General features: G+C 38.0%; 1 protein-coding gene across 4 annotated transcripts in view; it reads right to left on the bottom strand.

Annotated features, from left to right (window-relative positions):
- Positions 1-1,736: 1,736 nt before the first annotated feature.
- The window catches only part of LOC134314392 (arginyl-tRNA--protein transferase 1), a 130,865-nt gene continuing 107,541 nt past the window's right edge, over positions 1,737-25,060 (bottom strand). For all 4 annotated transcript variants that reach the window (XM_062994976.1, XM_062994978.1, XM_062994979.1 and 1 more), the window contains 2 exons: positions 16,986-17,106; positions 1,737-2,005 (listed from right to left, as the gene is read on the bottom strand). In XM_062994976.1, coding sequence (XP_062851046.1) covers positions 1,827-2,005; positions 16,986-17,106 — 300 coding nt within the window. In that variant the 3' untranslated portion in view covers positions 1,737-1,826. The remainder of the gene's footprint in view (positions 2,006-16,985; positions 17,107-25,060) is intronic.

Genomic DNA, 25,060 nt, shown 5'->3' with positions numbered 1-25,060 from the left:
TGTCCATTTTATCAGCTCCACTTACCATATAGAAGCACTTTGAAGTTCTACAATTATTGACTGTAGTCCATCTGTTTCTCTACATACGTTCTTAGTCTGCTTTCACCCTGTTCTTCAACAGTCAGGACCACCACAGAGCAGGTATTATTTAGGTGGTGGATGATTCTCAGCACTGCAGTGACAATGACATGGTGGTGGTGTGTTAGTGTGTGTTGTGCTGGTATGAGTGGATCAGACACAGCAGCACTGCAGGAGTTTTGAAATACCGTGTCCACTCACTGTCCACTCTATTAGACACGCCTACCTAGTTGGTCCACCTTGTAGATGTAAAGTCAGAGACGATTGCTCATCTATTGCTGCTGTTTGAGTTTGTCATCTTCTAGACCTTTATAAGTGGTCACAGGATGCTGCCCACAGGGCGCTGTTTGCTGGATATTTTTGGTTGGTGGACTATTCTCAGTCCAGCAGTGACAGTGAGGTGTTTAAAAACTGCATCAGCATTGCTGTCTTATCCACTCACACCAGCACAACACACACTAACACACCATCACCATGTCAGTGTCACTGCAGTGCCGAGAATGACCCACCACCCAAATAATACCTACTCTGTAGTGGTCCTGGGAGAGTCCTGACCACTGAAGAACAGGGTGAAAGGGGGCTAACAAAGCATGCAGAGAAACAGATGGACTACAGTCAGTAATTGTAGAACTACAAAGTGCTCCTATATGGTAAGTGGAGCTGATAAAATGGACAGTGAGTGTAGAAACAGGGAAACAGGGGTGGTCATAATGTTATGTGTCGGTGTATACTGTTGGTGCTCCAGAACTTTCAATCAACTTTTAATGATGTTTAAACAGGGTTGGGGTGCACCATGGTTTTGGAATGGCTCATGCTTATGGTCCGATGCCCAGTGGCTATATAATGTGATGAGGTCTACTGGCAGTTTTTGTTGCTCGTCTTTAACATATTCACAGAAAGAAGCTATCAAGTGACTCAGTCTTAACATTTTATTTATAGTTTCAACACACAATTACAATTGCAAAGCACTATAAAAGCACTATAACTACTAAGTTTAACCAAATAAGGAATTGGTTTATACAGTTGTTGCTGGTCAACTTTAAATTATGGACAAGACTTTTTTTGTATTTAGGAGCTGAGTGCTCCAAATATTTAATTACATTAAGGCATAATATATGTGGCCATATTTCAAGCACTATTTCATTTTTTTCAGGTATTGCAGCCATTCACATCTTTCCGAAATTCATCAATCATGCTTCTTTAACTGTTCATCTTTGGTGCACTGGGTAACTCATTGTTAACAAACCATTGCTGACATTCTTAACCAGACCTTGTCTTGGTGCAACACTGTCTCACATGTGAATACAGTCCCAAGACATTTACGTGCAACACAGACATCAAATTTCAACAGAAAAAAAAAAGAAAAAGTTTTTGCATCATCAGTGCTGCATTAGAAACAATCCTTTCATTATGTTGAGTCACTATATAAATATTAGCATTACGTTGATTACATGGCCATACATTGAAAAAGTGGGCAACAGTATTATGAAGAATGTGAAGGCTATTTAAAAAGAAAAGCAGTAAGGCTTTTAAGCAAGATGGCTTCTTCATATAAGCTTCTTTAAGCAACTCTGCCTAAACTGTGCTGAGAAGCAAGTGAATCTTTACCAGACGTGTAAAAATCAAAACAAAGAACATGGAACAAATGCACACAGAAATGAAGAAATTGACTGTGTAATGAAAGCCAAATTAATATGACTAGACACATTTTTAGACGGTGAAACTAAGCAGACTGGTGAGATAGTAGTCTAGGATCGAAAGAGTAGAATCCTCTCTGCACAGGTCTGACCCACCAGCCGTGCATACTGCTCCACCTGTTTCTCATCACTGGAGCCCTTTCGCTTACGAGCATAGGCAGCGTAGGGCATGACCGTCTTCCTGTGCAGCACCAGAACCTTGCCCAGATCTTTAAGAGCACAAGCATCACCTACACAGACACACAGATAGAAAAACATAGGAAAGGAAGACAAAATATGTAAATATACAATTATATAGCTTTTAAACAGTTTATTTTTAACATTTGAAGAGTATTTAGCAAGTACTCTGGAGCCTGTTTGCTTTAATTATCCTTAAGATAAGCCTAGAACTCAACTAGAGTCCACCTTTTGCAATTATTGAACACAGGTTGGAAAGACCACATTTTACACTGCATTGTCAGTACAAAAAACAAGCCATGAATACCAAGGAACTGGCTGTGGATCCCCACGATCAAATTGTTGAGGCATAGACCAAGGCAATAATACTAAAATCTAAAGCTCTGCGTGTCCCCAGGACCACAGTGGCCTCAATAACTCTGAAATGGAAAAATCTTAACATAAGACTGAACCTTATCCAACCATATAGGGAATTCGGGCAAGAAGGGCCTTGGTTAGTGAGGTAAGAAGGAACCCAACAGTCACTCTAAGAGCTCAAAATATTCTGTACAAAGATGAGAGAACCTGTGGAACAAACATGGCATGTAAAAAACTCAGGCAACATGAGGAAAAGATTCTCTGATCTGATGAGATAGAATTCAAACTCTTGCACATAAAAGCAAGCACTATGTGAGGCAAAAAACAAGCACTGCACATCAAACTGGAAGTACCTACCATCCCTACGGTAAAACATGGTGGTGGCAGCATCACATGAAGCAAGAGTTTCTCAGTAACAGAGACATGTTGACTGGTAAGCATTGAGGGACAGATATACACAGCATAATACAGGAATATCCTCTAGGAAAACCTCCTGAACAACAATGGAGTGGCTTTAGGCCAAGTCTCTGAACGTCCCTAAGTGGCCTATACAAAGCCCACACCTAAACCCTATTGAACATCTGTAGAGAGACCTGAAAATAGCAGCATTAAATCTGACAAAGCTAGAGAGGATCTGCCATGAAGAGTGGGATAAACTGCCTGTATCCACATGTGCAAAGGTCATAGAGACATGTCCATAAGGACTTTCAGCTGTAATTACTGACAAAGGGGCTTATAGAAAGAATTTAATAAAGGGGCTGAATACCTTTAAAAGATTTTGATTTGTTAGATTTTTTCTATTCATTATAAAAAAAACTATAAAACATTTTCAGTTCAGCATTATATGTGATCATGTGTACATTTATTTGTTAAAAAGGGCAGTTGTACTCATTTAAAATTACATCTACAACACAAATTGCACAAAAAGCCAAATGGTCTGAATACTTTTAGAATTTACTATATACCATTTCCGCATTAAAAAAAATATCTATTCACATACAAAATATCTATTTACATATGTCTTCTTAACTGCTATTTTGTTTTACAGATGTTTTTAATTACAAACAGCTTTCAAACCAAATCCAAAAAAACATAAAACTGATCAGCTATCAGTTTAACTAGTTTAACAAATTGTAAGTATAAGTTAATAACTATGCAAACCCCCTCAAAATTGCACTGATTTAAACCCCTTATTGAAAGAAAATCCCAATTTTAAAGGAATCATTCTTTTGGTTCTCATTAGGTACCCAGTAACTGGCCAAAAAGAAAATATGTTATGATTATGTGAATGATTACAAAAGCAATCAGCAGCACTGACAACAGACTGACCATTACTACAAGTCATGCCTGCTTCATCAATAAATGAGTCTACATCATTTACTCAAGAATCATTTATTCATTCCTTCATTCATTCATTCATTGTCCGTTTTACCACTGCTTTAACCTTTTCAGCGTTGCGGTGAGTCCAATTCACTGGATGAAAGGCAGGAAACACCCGGACAGGTGGCCAGTCCATCACAGGGCAAGCACACACACACACCAAGGGGCACCTTAGTATCTGACTGCATGTCTTTGGACTGCGGGAGAACACCGGGGCACCCAGAGGAACCCACACGGACACGGAGAGAACATGCAAACTCCACACAGAATGGACCCGGGTCACTCCACCTGGGAACTGTGAGGTGACAGTGATGCCCACCAAGGCACTGTGTCGGCCTACTCATGAACCAGTATTGTTTTATTGTATAAAACCTTATAAATCTACAGGGTGTCCTTAAATTCTGGATTCTGGATATCACTACACCTAACTATATGTTTACTAAAATATACACACATACATATTGCATCACAAATAGTGGAAAACACATTGAATATGTTATTTATTAATATTCTAATGAAATAAAATGTATTGAAAATATGCATTTTGTTTATGAGTTTTATTTCTTTTTAAGAGTAACAAATTATCAGCTGGACTTACTGCTGCTCAAAGTTCTACTTAAGCAGAGCTAAATAACACTCAAGTAAAGTAAAACAGTTCAAAAACTTGCTAGCACCCCTTTTTTAGCAGTGGTTCTCAAGAAAAGTGGCACCAGTTTAACCGTCTGGAATTAATAAAAATGTGGCTCCAGAGTTGTCATGACCTAAAAGAAACACACAAATCATCCTTCCACTAAAAAGAAGCATCTAAAAAAAAGCAAGCCGCTTTCTACACTCATCTCATCCAAAGAACACAGCACTCAGCTTTGCCCCACTTTGCACTAGAATGACTACACCTCCACCACGCCATCGCTGTGACGCTTTGTATGCAATACAGTCATCCGGAGGCCATCTGAGAAGGACAAGAGGGTGTTTTTGAAGGGCTGTGTTAGGGGTGCAACTAAGTCCCCATCATTTTTATTTCATTTTCTGCCAATTCCACCACCAAAATCCTGTTGAAACCCACATTCACTCATGGGATTTAGCAAGAAAGAAGCCTGAGAGGAAAAGAAGGGAAAAAGGAATGGTGCGGTAAGAAGGAGGAAAAAAAAGACTTTTCAGACTGACTGAATGAACTCACATGTCACATATGAATGTATTAAAAGCAGAAAGGGAAAATGGCTAAATATTTTTTCACACGAGTGTAATAGTTTGATGTTATTTTACGTGCAGTGTGAACAAAACAAGTTTTTGCACTGTTCGGCGATAACACACTAGATGGTCTTTGACATGAGACAATCGGCTGTGTTTCTGCAAAAAATCGATGTGTGGCTTTCTATTTAATTATTAGAGGTTTAAGTTGCATTTCTAGGTGCAGCTTCAAAACTGTTAAGTAAGAACGGTTTTCTGAAGTTTTTTGTGAAGTGTTTCAAAATGTTGAACTTGAATGTTCTATAAACATTTCACTTTTATTATGCATAACTTTTTAAGGGTATTTTCAAAATGCAGTGATGTTAGTCCGCCAAAATATTTAAGTAATTTTTTTGTACTGTCAGTTAAATAATTGATCAAAAGAATTAATAAATTACAGTATTTGATTTACTGCATGTTACAAAATGGTTCTTTTTTTAATGACAAATGAGTTTCAGGCAAGACCAAATTTTAGTTTAGCCAATCTACAGTAGATTGTCTCTTATATTACTATAGAGAACTATAAAAGTGGTTTATAGTTGTCATGGCATAATGACCCAAAAAAGCCATGGAAAACCCCAGTCTTTTTTTTTTTTATTCATTTGGCAATATAATTTTATTTTGTCTTGTTTAAATGTTTTGTTCAAACAAACTGCATACTTGTGAGATATTCTGACCATATCAGGGCTAAATTTAAAAAAGTCTGCAATGGAATTCAACAATTCACTTTAACACGTAACGTTAATAATTTAATAGAAGAGCAAGCCACCACACTAAATAGCCCTAACAATAGCATGGATTATGATTGTGCATAATACTTGTTGCTGGGGAAACTAAATAAACAGTATTGTTGCTATAAAGGTGTAGATTCTAACATGTAGCTCTTATTATTGTAAAATTGAGGACTTTACCTGCCATTGAGCTTTAAATTAAAATGTTATCATAGTGAGATCCTTTATTCGCCATGTGCTTATTTGTTGTTTGCTTTGTGACACTGGGCATTATAAAACGGAAATGAACCAAAATAAGAAAGAAAAAAGTGAAGATATATAGATGCATATAATCAAAAACAATATTCAGATGGGCTTTGCAATTCATACAATGCCCGTTTGGTATTAGGGGGTCCAATGTGTGCCAAGAAACCACCATCACCAGCCTGAATTGTTGACACAAGACATGGATTCATGCCATTTCCAACAAACTGTAATCCTACCAAACACACCCCCACCTCCACTTACTAGATTTTTTGAGTGCTGTGTGTAAAAATTTCCAAAATATATAAACACTAAAATGAGCCTGAATAATCTGTGTACCAACAACCATGCCAACCATAAATCCTTAATAACAATTTGCCTTTAAATTAAAAAGCCAAAGAAAAATATCACATATGCCTATGTTAGTGTGTGCGAACCAACAATGTTCAGTTAAACAGATTTATGAAAACATTATGCTTATAATAAAAGAAACAAACAAAAAACAAGGATGTTTGACTTTCTGAATATATGGACCATTAAAACATGGCAACAGTGTAAATTCTGACTTCAAATTGAAGACCATACATTATAAAAGGAATAAAGATGTAAATGATGAAATGTCAAACAGTGCGAGTAAACAGGGAGGAAAGAAGGCTTTTAACTCCCCAATTAAGAATGTAAATAACACTGAGCAGAGCTGTCAAGAGTGTCAGGCTCTATGAATAATCCAAACATCCGCTCTGTATATAAACTATCCTCTCTGTTGCCTCGTCCATTCTTTTACTAATTTACAGCCCCCATCGAGGGGCACCAGACTCGCTTATTCAGCAGCGCCGGAGGTTCACCGACACTGCACTGTGTGATTTAAATTATTTCAAAGGTCAAAGGGGATGTTAAGTAAGACTTTCTCTGGAACAGAAGGGTCAAGCAGGGGGTGTCGGACACCTAACTCTGCTCCAGTGTGCAAGAGAGTACATCAGCAGGAAACTGCAGAAACAGGAACTCATAGAGAAATCGTTGGCTGGCTCTCAATTCAAACACACTCCCTGATGTGTTCACACTCAACTCTGGGTAATAAGATGGTGTCCCTTTCAATCTAAGCCTACATTTGAAAAAAGCTAAGCAAAACCTGGAAGTAGAACAGGTTTATTCATTCCTTCATTCTTTTATCTTTGGTAACTCTGTTATCCTGGTTAGTGTTGCAGTGGCTCTGGGGGCAATCTTAGAAACACTGGGTGTAAGGTTGGAATACAGCCTGGAAATCGCATAAGTTTATTACACTTACTGCCACATTTACACCTGGAAACATTTTAGAGCAGCCAAACCCCCTACACATATTTTTTTGGAAATGTTTCAGGGTTGCTAGAGCTACCTGTGGCGCCACTATGCAACTAGATATTACTTAAAATAATTTAACATATGGCATTTGAGCGGTGCAGTGGTATATTATTCTAGCTGCTGAGAATCAGGGTTCAAAACCACAGCAGTGCTATCAGCCTGCCGGGCATAACTGGCTATGTCTTGGTGGTGATGGGCAAGGCCCCATGATGGATTGACGTCTTGACCAGGGTGTTTTACTGCACTGCAGCCAGTGGTTCTGGGGAAAGCAGACCCCCAGTGACCCTGACCAGGATAAAGTGGTAATGAAAAATGAAAATGACATGAAATAATTAGACTTAAAGGACATAACTTGCAGTGTTTTTTGATGTTTAGCATCTGACTGCATGTCTTTGGACTGTGGGAGAACACCGGGGCACCAGGAGGAAACCCACGCTGACAGGGAGAACATGCAAACTCCACACAGAATGGACCCGAGCCGCTCCACCTGAAAACGGCCCAAGTGCTTTAAATTTTTTTTATAAAAAGCATCTTTAATGTGGTAAACATTTACCAGTAGCTGATAAACAAAGTGCAGTGACAATAAGAGAGTGATGTTTGTCAGCCCTAACTGTTTAAACTATTGCCCTGGATATGAATGGACAAAATAAGATCCATATAATAAGTAAGTAACTTTGCAACGACTAGCTTGTTTCCCATCTGCTGACCTTTCATGGTAATAAATATTACCTCCTTTAAAAAAAATCTAGATAGGTCTGTAGTGTATGATGGCTTATTTTCAACCTTGAAAAACAGCTGTGACCCTGTCCTACTGTACTTTAACCTTAAGTAAATCAAATTGGTGCTCATGTAGCGCAGAGGTAAACACGTTAGCACACCAGAACCAACATCTCGAACTTGCAAGACTTTTCAAATCTTAGCTCTGCTCATGACTGCTGCATTTACAACCTTTGCTGACTGATCGATGGCGCCTGCACAAAGACGTAGGATAACAGACATTGTGCGCATGACTCTCCATACATGATACAGATCTCAATATGAACTCGCCTAATGCAGGGGAAAAAGAAGTGGTCGTCTACTGCACACGTGTGGAAGGGGGAGTGTGTTAGCTACGGGCCTCCTCGGTCAGTTTTTTTTGTGTACTTGTACTTTTTAAAGTAGATTTTACAACCTGTAATTTTACTTTTACTTAAGTATGTTTTGTATTAAGAATTGTAATCAGCTACATTTTAAAAAACTCGACATTAAACCGGCCCGTTAGGCTGTTTGATCCGGCCCGCTGAGCATTTACGCAATTGTGTGCTTTAGAGTAGGGCTTGCAAACTGAATCACTGAGTTAACGAGTCAGAAACGACTCACTCTGTTTCATTACGATGTTGTGCATAAACAACTCCATGAATCGGTTCATTTGGTGAAGAGATTCAGATGTATAAACCAATCAGAGCTTCAGAATTCACATTCTGAGCGGAATTTCAATCTCTTTCTTCATTGGTTGTTGTATAAATGACAGTTTGGTGAACGAATCACCAATTTAAGCTTTTTACCGGGAAAGCGGAGAGAATAAATGATCTACAATGGTTTTCATTAGTTAGGTGGATAAAACAGTTGGGTATGGATTTATATATTCTGGAAACATACAAGATGGTCTTACATAAAGTGGATTATATCCCTAATGGAACAACACATGGATATAGATCAGGTAAGCAGATAAGTGGTTATGATTTTCTGCTGCTGCTGTGTGACTGATCTGGGTCGCGGTTCTGCTGTTTACGGTATGCTTTCATTTTGCAACGATAGCAAAGCATTATGAAATATTGTGATTTTTTTTATGTTCATTTATTTCAGTATTTATCTAAGTAAAATGGACAGCATAAATGTGATTGTGAGATTCTGCTGGTTTGTTTTTGATCATGTTCCTATGACGGTGTAAGACCAGTTATATTTTTTATAAGTGCAACCCTAAAGGCCTGCCCCCCCGCCCCCCTTCCCCGTTCTGAAAGTTGGCAACCCTAGTTGGCACTATTGACCTGAACCAAGTTAGTTTAAACAGCGATTTATTGAGGATAAACAGAAATAATGCTGTTTTGAATTGATAACAGCAATTGCAGTCTGTTAGGTGTGTAGACTGGTTAAATTCACACATGAACTGCTAATATGCAGCATGGCTGGTGAGCTGTGTGTAGTCTGCTGTATCATTCATCTATCAACTTCTGTTGGAAAATGATGTCCCTCCTTCTTTTAAAAAAGTAACTAAGTAACGTTTACTCTGAGTACATTTTAAATAAGTTACTTTTTACTTGAGTAGATTTTTAGAATAGTAATTTTACTCGTACTTAAGTAAAAAATCATTAAAGTAATAGTAGTTTTACTTGAGTACAATATTTTAGTACTCTTTCCACCTCTGGTCAGGAGTAAGGGTCAGAAGCAGTAGAGGTAGTGAAATGCAATCAGGTAATTGGATATGACTAGACTGGAAAGAAATGAGAAACAATGCATAAAAAGTAAATCAAGCAGATCACATAAGTAATAAACACAAAACTCTGACTCACTTTTTTGTAAAAGCTATAAATAGTCAGGAGTTTATTAAAACTGCTGATCCCAGCTGGTCAGACATCTTTTGCATGGCGCCTGCTCTCTTACTCAATAGGTCAGAATGAGCCGACTTGACAATCTCCACATATGCTTTCAATAAACGCTGCCGGACAAAAACCTCACTCTGACCACATAGTTACAGCAGAGAGTACTACTCGCAAACGTTTTATGTATGGACAGCATGGTGCTTCATTTTAAGGTGGCAGTTATATTGATCTGCAGCAAGACTTTCCATTAACTTGAAGCAGAATAGTTAAATGATTTAGTAATAATTGTATTTAAAATACTTCTATTAGACAAATTAACAACTCAAAGTGCACTTCAATCTCACAAAAAAAGCTGCAACACAGAACTGCAGACTATGGCTAAAACGATCAACACTGGTGTTTTATTTCAGGCCTGTATGAGTCCACTGCAGGGGAGTGATGTAGCTCAAGAGCAAGACCAGCTCTGCTTTGGCACCTAAAAGTGGGCCTTAAATAGTCAGCTTTCCCTGTCCAAAAACAACATGCCGAGCCGGACTGGCGGCCCAGCGAGGAGGATTCACAAACACTGCAAGTTATGACAGACTTTGTCTGCCTGCCAGTCACTGCTGAGACGGGTCAAATCAACATGAAAAAAAAACCTACAACCTACATCCTGCAACGACTTTTCAAACCCACTGATGCACAGAACATTTTTGTCTGTACTTTTAGAAATGTTTTCTGTTCTTTCATGCTAAATACGTACACATTCTTTTCTACATGACCTAACAAAAACAATAACCGCTCATTTATAAATCTCATTTTTTTGGCATAAACAAAAAGGAAGAACTTTACTAGTAATTATTAGTCTGTGACCGACCATTAACCACCAAGCCCATTTATGGCAATATATCAAACTAATTATTCTGTTTAATGTCTGCATGACTTTATGCTTTATATGATAAATGTCAATCATCACTACTAGTCCAAATTTGGCATTTAGAATGCATCTACTCGACTCTTTTAAGAGAAAGTATAAAAGTATGAATCTTAATGTTTTTCACAGCAAAGAAGCAAAAATAAATAGAAATCAGTGGCAGCTACCTCAACATTGTACAACCCCAAATCAGAAAAAGTTGGGACAGTATGGAAAATGCAAATAAAAAAAAAATGCAGTGTTCCTCACATTTACTTTGACTTATTAGATTGCAGACAGTTTGAACCCAATACATTTTATGTTTTATCTGCTCAACTTCATTTAATTTGTTAATATACCTCCATTCCTGCATTTCAGGTCTGTGATTCCAAACAGGTGATGTCAACAGGTGATTATAATCATGGTTTGGTACAAAAGCAGCATCCAGGAAAGGCTGAGTCTTTGATGAGCAATGTTGGCCAGAGGATCCTCAGTTTGTCAACAAATGTTTAAAAACAATGAACCTCAAAGAAAGATTGGAAGGGATTTGCATATTTCTCCCTCTACAGTGCATAATATCATTAAACGATTCAAGGAATCAGGAGGAATTTTAGTGCTTGAATGCCCGTGATCTTCGATCCCTCAGACGGCACTGCATCAAGAACCGCCACTCAACAATAGCTTATACACCACATGGGCAAGGGATTACTTTGGCAAACCTTTGTCCAGCACTACAATACAGAGTTACATGCACAAATGGCACTTAAAACTTTACTGTGCAAAAAAGAAGCTTTATGTTAACCATGTCCAGAAGTGGTGTCGACTTTTCTAAGGCATCTAGGATGAACCATCACACAGTGAAAACGTGTACTGTGGTCAGATGAATCAGCATTCCTGGTCTTTTTTGGAAAAAATGGACGCTGTGTGCTCCAGACCAAAGACAAAGAGGACCATCCAGACTGTTATCAGCAACGTCCAAAAGCCAGGGTCTGTCATGGTATGGGGTCGTGTCAGTGCCCTTGGCAAAGGTCATTTACACTTCTGTGATGGCAGCATTAATGCAGAAAAGTACATTGAGATCTTAGAGCAACATATGCTGCCTTCAAGGCGTCATCTTGTCCAGGGATGTTCATGCATTTTTCAACAAGACAATGCAAAACCACATGCTGCACACAGTACAAAGGCATGGCTGTGGAAGAAGAGGGTACGGGTACTGGACTGGCCTGCCTGCAGTCCTGACCTGTCCCCAATAGAGAATGTGTGGAGAATTTTAAAATGAAAAAATGCAACAACGACGACCTGTACTGTTGCACATCTTAAGACGTGCAGGAAGAATGAGACAAAATAAAAGCTGAAACACTAAATCACTTGGTATCCTCTGTACCAAAACGTCTTTTAAGTGTGGTGAAAAGGAATGGCAACATTACAAAGAAGTAAATGCTTTACTGTCCCAACTTTTTTTTCAAATGAAGTTGAGCAGGCAAAACATGAAATATCTCAGGTTCATCCAGACTGCAATGAAATAAAAGTCAAATTAAATGTAAGAAACTCTGTGTTTTTTTTTTTTATTATTTGCATTTTCCATGCTGTCCCAACTTTTTCTGATTTGGGGTTGTACTTTTAAGCTACATGACAAGCAAATATTGGCATCTCTTCTCACTTCTCACAGAAATCACAAAACAGCAGTTGGGGAAGGCACCCTTCACACCTGAGAGACCCAAAGCAGTTGGCAAAAGAGTGGTGCAGAATTCCAGTAGAGAGGTGTAAGACACTTATTCATGGTTGTAAAGAAAGATTAATTTCAGTGATTATTTCCACAGTGTGCGCTACCAAATATTACGCTGACTGAGCCTAAATTTTGTCCAGTTCATTTCTGGAGTTTAGTGGGGAATGATCTGACTTTTTGTCAGTGTTTTTGTGTTGTTCCAATGCAAACTAAAGAAATAAACACATAAATACCAAATCATTGTAAAAATGAAAAAGTGCAGGAATGCAAATATTTTTGGCCATGACTGTACATCTTAATTATTGTTTGGCAAATAATACTGACATATTGATATGAGCAGGGCTTGATTTATATCTATACATTGTCCTGATGTAGCAGTTCACCATAAAACGTGTGCAAATAAAGAAGAATTTATTAGTTTTCCAGTTAACCTAAAAGAGGACCTATTAGTTGTTGCAAATGACATCCATTCATTGCCAGTTTTACCCCTACTTTGTCTTATTCAGGGTCACGGTGGGTAGGATTCTCTAAGAGAAAGGTAGGAAACACCCGGACAGGTCGCCAGTCTAACACAGGGCATACATGACTGGGAGGAAACAGTAGCACCCGGGGAAACCCACGCAGACACAGGGGGAGCATGCAAACTTTACACAGAAAGGACCTGGACTGCTCCACTTGTGAACCAAACCAAGGCGACAGCGCTACCCACTGAGCCACTGTGCCACCCTTGTGTTGGTAATTGATAATCGATAATTCACCACAACATGTGATCTCAAGCTGCAAATTAGTTTGTCTGCTTAGAAAGCAAGAGCATTAACAAACATACCCTCTTATAACACTTGCACAGCCCACTCTTCATCAAGGATCCAGGATGCAATTATCATTTTTTTCAAGCATTGCAAGGGTCTGGTCTATGTGAACTTAATTTGCCCTTGACCCTGGTCCAATCTCCTTCCCTAGTGCTGTGACACCAGAGTCACTGATCTAAAGGCTACTATTTACTCAAAGTACTATTACTTTGACAGCCAGACAGCTTAAAAATGAACACAAAAAGAGGGGGGTGGATAGAGTGATTTTTTAAATGTGTTCTACCCATTCCTGGCAAAACAAGCCAATGACCAAAGTGAGGTAAACCCAACAAGACATGAAGCTGAAATAAGACGCATAGATGGAAAAAACAGGGATGACTTGACAGGGTATGTTTTTCCATTACTAACTGATGTACCAGAACTCTCAGTGACACAGCTCATTTTCTTCTTACCTTACCTGCCAGCATGGCACTAGCTCATGTTATGACTTCACTGTGTTTTTAAAATACTGTCACTGCTCAACTAACTAGTCGTACAAATCTACGAAAACATAGCTATGTTTTGAACCAGCTACTGGAACCCCCACACACCTCTTTAAGTTGGCTGGAGCTGCTAAATAAGGTGTATGAGGATATATAAACAGGAAGGACCTGTAGATATATCTACCTTGCTGAGCAGGACTGTACTTTTAGATCACAATGCTCCCAAAGCACCCGACTACAGATCTGGTTTTACGAGTTGTCAGTTCTGTAAAGTGATCCTAATGCAGTGGCACCCATCACTGGCATTTCTGGCTGATCATACATCTAGCCTACGCTTTTGCCCAGCTCATGTGGCTCTAAGCTTTTCTAGAACCGCAATTTTTAATGCAGACTTATTTTTTCTTTTCAAATGTTTCCAAGTGATTCGTTATTGTTTCCAAGGAGTGAACAAAAGTTATTAGTAATATGAGAATGACAGAGCAAGAAAAGGCTAAAACTAGCAAAATGCAAGCAAAGAAAGAAAGAAAATTAACACTCAAGCATAAAAAAGTAATTGTTCTTAGGGCTATCAGAGGTCTCCCTCTCTGGCGTCTGCTAGTCGGCAGTGATATTATTTCTATTCTTCGTACAATCATCATCTCTCAGTGTGCAAGAATGACCGCAGCACGTACCCTGCTGAACTGCCAGTACTGGGTCCTGGGTTCTCTCAGCTTCCCACTCTGAACCACATCGTTTTAACACACACAGGCTCTATCAGCATGTTGATTTTGCTACAGCTTTAAACACAGTTAGAAAGTTAGAAGCTGAGATCTGTGGAGACTTGCTTCAAGCATGGTCAGAAACCAAAAACATTACTGTCATAACTGTTACAGTTAAACAGAATGTGTTTGTGGGACTGTTGTAAGCAATGGGTTCAGATGAAACACTTGAACTTAATAATTAGGAAAGGTGTCCAAAGACTTTTTTGCCATATACTGCATTAAACTAAGGTATAAGAACAAGTGTGGCTACTTTAAATAGTTAAACCATACAGAGAACTTCAATGAGGTCACATGTCAGATCACATTCTACTTTCAAAAGGATCCAAAACAAAAGCATGACGATGTGCATGTAGATACCTGTATGTGTATTTACACTGTGGAGGTGCTTATGATGTACAGTCATGTGAAAAAGTTAGGACACCCTATAAAAACCTTCCGTTTTGAACATATTTAAACATGAACATTTGAGCTTCATTTGAACAATATTGAGAGATGGAGCTTATATAACTAAACAACAAAAATGTTAAAAATTACTTTTAAACACAAGTTGTAAAATGTAATGAACAAAAATGGAAATTTATTGTGAGGAAAAAGTTAGGACACCTCCACATTTATTACTACTTAAAATGTCTAAAATTAGAATCCGGTGCACCACATCAGCTGCAATGATTAGACCGTTGTTAGAGGACATTAAAGTTTTATTTAAACCTCAGACATTAGTTTGGTTTGCTCTTTATTGTTAAAGTAAGTGTTATCACCATGGTGATATCTAATGTGCTCTCTGAGGCCTTCAGAAAAAAGGTTGTAGATGCATACAAGCCTGGGAAGGGATTTAAAAAGATCTCAAAACAATTATAAATCAGCCATTCCACTGTCTGGAAAATAATTTACAAGCGGAGAACATTTTAAACAACTGCCAACATGGCCAGGTCAGGCCGTCCTAGCAAGTTCAGCCCAAGAACAGACCGCAAGATGCGTCAGGAAGTCTCCAATAATCCCAATAATGTCATCACAGGACCTACAGGTAGCTCTTGCCACAGTTGATGTCAAGGTACATGCTTCTACCATCAGAAAGAGACTGCACAAGTTTGATTTTCATGGGAGATGTGCAAAGAGGAAACCCTTGCTGTCAAAAAAACATCAGGGCAAGACTCAAGTTTACCACAGAACACCTAGACAAAGACCAGGACTTCTGGAACAATGTGCTTTGGACAGATGAATCCAAAGTTGAATTATTTGGGCACAGTAACAGAAGACATCTTTGGCGCAAACCAAACACAGCATTTGAGCACAAGAACCTCATACCAACTGTGAAGCATGGAGGTGGAAATGTCATGGTTTGTGGCTGCTTTGCAGCAGCAGGGCCTGGCAAGCTCTCCATAATAGAATCCACAATGAATTATTTACTGTATCAGAGGGTGCTTGAGGAAAATGTAAGACCATCTGTCCAAAAACTGAAGCGGAAGTGGACTATGCAACATGACAATGACCCAAAACATTCCAGTAAATCCATCAAGGAATGGCTCAAAAGAAAGAAATGGAGAGTTTTAAAATGGCCAAGTCAAAGCCCGGGTCTTATTCCTATTGAGATGCTGTGGGGTGATTTGAAACGGGCTGTGTATGCAAGAAACCCCTCAAACATCTCACAGCTGAAACAATTCTGCATGGAGGTGTGGGAAAAACTTTCTCCCAGTCGATGTCAGAGACTGGTAGATGGTTATAGGAGACGTCTAATTGAGGTTATTTCAGTTAAAGGGGGAAATACCAGCTATTAGGGCATAGGGTGTCCTAACTTTTTCCTCACAATCAATTTCCATTTTTGTTCATTACATTTTACAACTTGAGTTTAAAAGTAATTTTTTCAGTTTTATTTGTTTAGTTATATAAGCTCCATCTCTCAGTAATGTTCAAATGAAGCTCAAATGTTCATATGTTTAAATATGTTCAAAGAGACAAAGGTTCTCACGTGGTGTCCTAACTTTTTCACATGACTGTATGTTTTGAATAGGTAAATGCTTCTAAATGTTTAATTCTATAATATAAGAAATTACTATACAATAAGAAATGGAAAAGCACACATTTATTCACTTAAAACTCACACATACCAAAAACTACGAACATCTGAAACTGATGTTTGTTTATTGAAGGTTCAAAATTCTACTCCAATTGCTGGTTATATAAGTTGTAATGATTGATAATTTAGTATTAAATTTAAGAGAAGAATGTAAAACATTTTCACTTGTGGTCTCAGACTTTTGGCCTCACTGCATGTTTCTAGTCAAAACCAAATGCAAGACAGGTGCAGAGAGAAGGATGTGAAGTGTGTTCGTTTTTATTCATATATTCTGTACTTTTAATGAGAAGACAGGATATTTTATCTTACTTTATTTTGTGGACAATCAAAAACACCCTCCAAAACACAGTAAAAATGGATTTATGTATATTACATAAGACTATTGTAAAGGTTTCACACGGCCACTTCATAGTGGTGCTTTAAGGGTGTATTACCTGCTCTGCAGTCCTCATTTAAGTGGGCGTAGGCAGATGTCTCTAGGTGAGGGATGCATCTTTCAATGGGAACCCACATGTACGTCTCTGGGCACAGAAGTTCCGAAGGCAGGTACTGACCCTAAGGAGGACAGAGGTTGCAATAAAAATTAAGGATTTAAACCTTGAACACATTTGATTATTCAAAATATACATTATTATTGTTTAGCCATTTATTTTTCATTTCAATTTCATGTTCTACCACTGCTTTATCCTGTTCATGGTCACTGTGGATCCAGTTCCCCCTAAATCACAGTAACACAACCAGGACAGGACATCAACCCAGCCCGGGAAATCCCCCTACTTAGACACAGACTATCATGTCTGCATCTGTATGCAGATTCCTTACCGGCCGATAGCAGTGGTGGGGTTTCAAACCATCGATCCCAGCAGTAGTGGGCTAGCATAATTTACCACTGCGTCACCAAGGCACTGTTAATGGAGATGCTGAAGTGATGAACAACTTTTGCCTACTTGGATTAATTATTAACAGCAAGGATCCAGCAGTCAGGAAACATGACACACACTGGCACTTGGAAGAACGAGGATAAAATAGCTGGAAAAGATTTTTAAGATGTAAGAATTATCCAGACTGTGGTCTTCTCTGTGAAGTGAAAGCCAGGACAGGAGGAATGTCAATGCCTTTAAACTTTGGTGCCGACAATGACATACATTTTAAGAAGAACCAATTCATTGGAAACATTATGCTTGGAGGGGTTGAAAGTAAAAGAGATGTACTGTATGTCCAACAACAACATGGATAAATACAAATAGAGCAATAATGGATAAGTCATTAAGAACCCTGAATCCCCAAACAGAAGACAGGATGTTGTGGAACAGAAGACACTACCATTACGGTCGCCACGATTTGGAATTGACTTGACGGCACTTAATGATAACAATAAGGTGGTGGTTACAGCAGTGCAAACACAGTATTATTGAGCATTCAGATCGGAAGTCTACTATGTTTTCATTTGTATTCACAAAAGACTGTGGTGGCTACACTGTGACTAGCAAGTGGTCTGTAAACAAGCCAGCTCAGCTATCATACACTTGCTTTACATTATGTTTTATTGTGTTCCAATTAATTTGCAATAGTAAAAACAGTTACATACTGACCAGCAATCCTTCACATATTCGAAAAGAAATCTGAACTAAAAATCTAAAGTAAAACACCTTAATTGGTTTATAAAAACACATATAGAAGAAGTGACGACATTAAGCCTTTTACTGACATGGTAATATTTTCTGTTTAACACTTGTATTCTCAAGTTTTATGATGGCATCATGACACAGTATTTTCTATTCAAACCTATTCAAAGTATATCAGAGAGTACTTCTTGTTCTGACATAAAAAAACACCCAATCAATCTAAATAATTATGGCTTTTTTTTATCTTTGTACCTTCACAGTTTGTTCCACTGTATATTGAAAGTGAAATTGGTTTAAAATTAAATGCAGATGGATCCTTGACCCAGACATGCCTCTCTATGCAAGAGTAGATTCAAATAAACTCTTTCTTTCCCTTTAAGAAGACTTCTGTCTTCTTTCAAACACAGGCCTGAACCCCCTGCACGCTCAGACATGCACCCAGTCATGAGGTCTTGGTGGGTTTAGTGGAGTATATGGTCAAACAGGAATGCTCCTCTATTACAAACAGGATTTGTCTGTCATTATTTCATAGCTTTGTCATGTTTCCACAAGCAGAACATTAAGAGAATATGGGTGCGTGTGTTTCTTTATCTAAATATACAGACTCATTCACCATTCTGTAAAAGCTGATGGGAGGTTTTCACACCTCATCTTTCTAGCTGTGACTCTGTCAGCAGCAGAGACACAGGACGGGTGAATAGACTTAAACAGCACAGCATTAAGTAAACAACTAAGGGTCAATGCTTCTAGTTCTGGGTAGAGCCATAGTGGAATTTTATTTTATTTTTTTTCTTGTGGAAAAGGGTGCAAAGGGTGCATGATTCTACATCTTTAATACAATGATTGCCACCCTAACTACAGTTATTAGTATAGGAAGAAAGAAGTGGAATGACATTAATAAAACAGCGGATTGTCCACACACGGTTTTGTCCAGAAGTCTATTTTAAGTCTACTATTACAGAATTTTCCAGTAACTGAATCCTTGGCTAATGCAAATACAGTTGTAGGAAGAAAAGTATAGTAAAACTAATTCTGTGTAATAACAAATAGCTTAACCTTTAGGAAAATGGCTTTGAATTATTGTTTAAATAATTAAATAATTAAACAATGAATACTTACAGCTTTGCTTACTACTGAGAACGAATTGCTTTAATTACACACAGCAGGTTTTCTGGCTTTAGTAGTACTAAACATACATCAGTTTCAGTATATTAATGATATTAGTGATATTTGGTACATGAGTTTTTTTTTTATTATTATTTAAAACAAAAAAAGCCTTGTAGTTTTTTTTGTCACAGTTCATATCAAAGTCATGTGTGTATTTATAGCCAAAGTCTGAGTACCACAAGAATACATGTTTTTTTTTTATGGTAATGGAACAAAATGATCATATCATCAGCACTACTGGGCCAAACAAATACATGTATTTATATATTTATATTTTGGGCATTTAGCAGACACTTTTATCCAAAGCGACTTACAATTGTGACCACATACATTGCAAGCAATTGAGGGTTAAAGACCTTGCTCAAGAGCCCAACGATGGCAACCTGGCAGATGTGGGGCTTAAACCAGCAACCTTGATTACTAGCCCTGTACCTTACCCGCCGAGCCACCACTACCACATTTGCACGAGATAGTGGATAGATGAGACAACACACATGCACAACATTATGTCTACACACAATATTGGCTATGTCTGATTGGTCTTATGGTTGAACAGCCTAGACATTGTGGGGGGGTGCACTTGTTAGAATGCTCACAGTGCCAGTACCACCAACGCCAAATACTAAACCATTAAACCACTATAAAGCATGGATGTGGTTTGTGGTTGCTTGTCTATGATTTGACCAAAAGAAAAAATACAGAATTTATGTGAAATTAATGCAAAAATCCAGAAAATTTTCCAAGTGTTTAGCATCTGTGATGAACCATACAAATGAAAGTTATAATACTAGTGTCTGCTTGATTATTAAGAACAAAACCTCTACTAAAACACTGACCAAGTCTCTACATAGTTGAATTAAAAGACATAAGCTTGCAGAGGAAGTGCCAATGCACATAACTAGCCTGTGGACATGCTCCCGACAATGATGATAGAAGGGGAGTGTCAGCTTGTTCCAACAGGTCTGGAGAAGAAAATGCGGGAAACAACTCTTCCCCCCACACAGCTATGAAAGGAAACCTTGTAATGAAAAGATACTTTTTATAAATGCAGAATCAAAAGTCTATGAAGACAATCAAAAGAATGTCAGTGCTAGCTTTCAGTAAACAACCCAGCTGTCGGGCTTCTTGAGATGAATGTTTACTATGGTGGTAAGAAAATGTAGCACAACACAGAGTCACAATAGTTCTTCCAGATGATGCAAAAAATCTTTAAAAATTATGCAGAAGAACGAAAAGAGTCTGGCTGGTCAACAAATGTATGTTTGTTCCATTTCTATAAATTCAGATGCTGGGCTCAGCATTACCATTACATGCATTCTTCAGCTCATTTCCTTGTCCTCTGCTTATGAAAGAAACTTAGCATTATTTATAGGGATTGATGCTAAAAGATGACTCCTGTAAAGTGATTTTCATTTTAATATCAGTTTTTTACAGACATCAAGTATAAATCCTTGTTATATATAAAATGTATATTCTCAGGACTGGACTGGGTTCCTCACTTAATCTTCTTTTATGCTGTCCATACATTTCTTGAGAATAGTCCACCAACAAAAAAAAAATCCAGCCAACAGCATCCCGTGGGCAGCGTCCTGTGACCACTGATGAAGGTCTAGAAGATGACCAACTCAAACAGCAGCAATAGATGAGCAATCGTCTCTGACTTTACATCTACAAGGTGGACTAACTAGGTAGGAGTGTCTAATAGAGTGGACAGTGAGTGGACACGGTATTTAAAAACTCCAGCAGCACTGCTGTGTCTGACCCACTCATACCAGCACAACACACACTAACACACCACCACCATGTCATTGTCACTTCAGTGCTGAGAATCATGCACCACCTAAATAACACCTACTCTATAGTGGTCCTAGGAGAGTCCTTACCATTGAAGAACAGCATGAAAGGGGGCTAACAAAGCATGCAGATAAACAGATGGACTACAGTCAGTAATTGTAGAACTACAAAGTGCTTCTATATGGTAAGTGGAGCTGATCAAATGGACAGTGAGTGTAGAAACAAGGAGGTGGTTTTAATGTTATGGCTGATCGGTGTATATTTACAGGTTTTAACTCCAAGAATGCAACATAAGTAGTAATAATGAAAGCTGTCTGAATGATGTCTCATACAGGTTAACTCATTTATCAAACCTATTTATTTGTAAAAACTGGTGCAAGCCAGTACATTGCACTGTATAATGGATTAGACTGGGACACAAAGGTAAAGGTAACCTGGTAATGTCCAGTGCTTTTTGTTAGAAATTAAATTGATAAAAGTCTCTATATATGTCATGTCATCAGCTTGCTTATTCAAAGTCTAGAATTGGATTTCTGGTCAAATCATTTCTTAGCTTTCACTTATGAGACCAAATATGCCCTACTATACTCTTCTCCATTTATTTATATGACAGATACAGTATATTTCAAGTAGAAGACATTGGAAATGTCCCAAAGCTTTGAAAAAAATGAAACAGGGAGCTACAAAAATAAGCCACATAGAAAAGACGTGTAAAACGTGTATATGTGACGAGGGATTCAAAAATCAGTAGATTACAGGTAGTCAGCAAAGCTTTGTTAGATAAGGCAGGATGTGATAATACAGGCACTAATCCAAGGATCTTTACATAAACACTAAAAAAATCTGGTCTCACTCATCACCACAACATAGTTAGCATATAGTCAGTATTGCTGTCTTGGGATAAGAAGTACACAGAAGCAGAGCTTTGTAATTATAACACAATGCATAAAGTAGCATCACTTGCATTAATTTCATATAATAAACAGCATGCAAAAATGATTTAAAGCATCATTTCCATTCCAATCCTTATGTTCCTGTACAGAATAAATAGAGCAGTATGATCAACAAAGCATCATCTATCTTCTAGCCCTGCTTCTCTTAATCTTGTGGCAAAGAAATGATAGACGATGACAGACAGGCCTCTGTCGTCAAGGCTCATTAACATCAGCATAGCAAAACAAAAGGTAAAACTAAGTAAAGCAGAAATACTTTGTGTAGCACCTCGCATACAAGGTGTGACTTGCTTCACAAAACGACCATTCAGTACTGAACTCATGAAATCTGTGGTGACATAAATATGAGGAAAAGAAACTAGCTCAAAGGAAGTGGGACAGATTAGATGCAGATGAACGCAGGGATGGAATTTGGCATTGCTTGGGCATAGGAGAAGTGGTGCACAAGCTCCTATCAGCTTGGAATCAGTAATGCTACCACTATGCTTTAGGACACGATCATTTAAAAAGCTGAAAGGCTTTTTGGTGAACGTTTGATTTACAGTATGAGGTATCTAGTTCAAATCATACTGCACACGCAAGGATGAGACTTAATGTTAGTAATCCCTAAGGAATAATACACCATAAAATTGGTCCCGAAAGGCAAACAAAAGTAACAAAACACTGCAGTTGTCTCAGACAGGTAACCTGGTAACCAGTTGTCTCAGACAAGAAGGAAAAAAAGTTGCACATTGAAACTTGGATTTGTCACTTAATTTTTCTTGCTCCCACATCCCTTCCCCCATTTATTTGAGAAGCAATTATTCAGAGACATAAATCTTTCACTGCAGTAAGAAGATCCTGTGAAAGACAAAACCTCTCCATAAGCCTGAAGTATGGCGGTTGTGTGGTGGGCACTTAAAACCCTTTAAAAGCTTACAAGAAAGGACCTGTAGTCAGAATTCCCTGCAAAAGGAAAAAAAATAATACGTTTAGGGAACTTTTCCTATTTGCACTTAAGGGGCTGAAGTTAAATAAAACCCAAAGTTTGGAATGTTTTTATAGGCGTAAACTCAGTTCCTAAGCCTGATCACTGGTCTGCCTGAAAACAAGGCAGTAAAGTTTACTTTAAGTTGACCTAGTGACACCCATACAAATTATATGTCAACAACTTTGTAACAACAGTTTGGGGAGGTCCCATTCCAGTTTCAGCATGATTTTATCCCTGTGCACAATCTGAGATTGATGAAGACATGAAGGGTTTGGTTTTGAAATAACTTTTAAAATAAGCAGATTTTGTAACAGTCCCACAATAAAAATGCAACATCATTAAAAAACAATTAAGCAAACAAAACTGATTTTCACTTTTCAGAAAAGTCTACATAATCTACATAATATTATCTACATAATACTATCTACATATGCAATTTTTAAAAAGCCTCCAAAAACAAGATTTAGAAAGCCTAGAACAACAAGGTTTTATTAGAACAACAAGGTGTCACTGTGTGTGCAAAAAATACACGAAGAATGATATACTTCAAAGTGGTGGATAGTTTTTGATTACTAAGATCACTTAATAACAGAAAAGGATCCAACAGTCAAGAAATATGACACAGACAGGCACTTGGACGAACAAGAATGAAGGATTGGATTTTCATATGTAAGAATTCTTTCTCCAAATTAATATCAGAATTGTCCAGGCTATGTCTACTCTGTGCTTCTGTATGGTTGTGAAAGCTGGAGAGTAAAAACACAAGACAGCAAGAATGTCAATGACTTTGAAGTTTGGTGCCTTGGAAGGTGTAAACAATGGAAACATCATGATTGAAAGTGTTGATGGCAAAAAAGAAAGAAGACGACTAGCAACAAGATGGATAAATACAATTACAGGAATAATGAATTAAGAAGACTAAAGACCCAAACAAACAAACAAATAACAATAACAATAATAATAATGAATTATCTGAACCCTAACTCAAAAGCATTATTCATTTTTAGGCAGTTATAAACAAGAATGTTCGTGTCCTACAAAGAGAGGGACATGTCTTTTTTAGTTACCCACAACTTCATGCACATCTGGGTTACATTTCCCCCACAAGTCCTTATTTCATTTTTCAACCATATCCATACCAATGCACAGCAAAAAACAAAGCTCATGTGTTAAGCCCGGTTTAGATTTCCATCCAGACAGACTTCTGAAGCTTTCAGGCTCTTTGGTTAGGCAGAGTTGAGGCAGTTTGAAAAAGTAACATTTGAAATAGGAGCATTTAAACTTGCTGACTTCCTTCAGAGTAACCGAGCAGTAAAGACATGTGGACAGGGGTAGGTGAAGCTTAAATGGATAAATTAGCACCATCATGGTGTTATTCACGTTCCCAGCACATTCACAAGATGCAGAGTTACTTATAGTTCCTAGAATTGAAAAGCTGGTGGAAGAGCATTTTCTTACAAAGCTCCACAACTTTGGAATAATCTCCTTGCCTCTGTCCGGGACTCTGACACAGTCTCAATGTTCAAGTCTAGATTGAAAACATATTTATTTACTAAAAAAAAAAATTTAATATGGACAAAGGTGCAGAGCTTGGGAGTTCATGACTTTGTTACCTGCTCGCTCTCCCTTTTAGTTATGCTGTAATAATTAGGGGTGCCGGAGTCTCGTGCTACTCTCTGTAAAACTGACATTTTACTCTTAACAATTTCACATTGTAACTACATCTTCTGTTGTTTTACCCCGAGGTGGTTCTGACAGAAACCTGTTTACCCTCTCAAGGTAGAGCATTGGGCTACCAGTTGGAAAACTGTTGGTTCAAATCCAGGCTCTGTTGGGACCTTGAGCAAGGCCCTTAACCCTGTCTTCTACAGGGGCGTTCATTTTATTATATATGTATTACAAAAAACATTTTTCTTTTTCTTCTACATTTTAGACACAGACACTGGCAGGGTTTTAATGTCCCCTTATTTTTTAAATAATTTTTAAAATGTTTTTTGGTG

The sequence above is a fragment of the Trichomycterus rosablanca genome, chromosome 5, assembly GCF_030014385.1.
Source record: "Trichomycterus rosablanca isolate fTriRos1 chromosome 5, fTriRos1.hap1, whole genome shotgun sequence".
In the NCBI taxonomy this organism is placed as follows: domain Eukaryota; kingdom Metazoa; phylum Chordata; class Actinopteri; order Siluriformes; family Trichomycteridae; genus Trichomycterus; species Trichomycterus rosablanca.
This window is presented reverse-complemented; position numbering and strand designations above follow the sequence as displayed.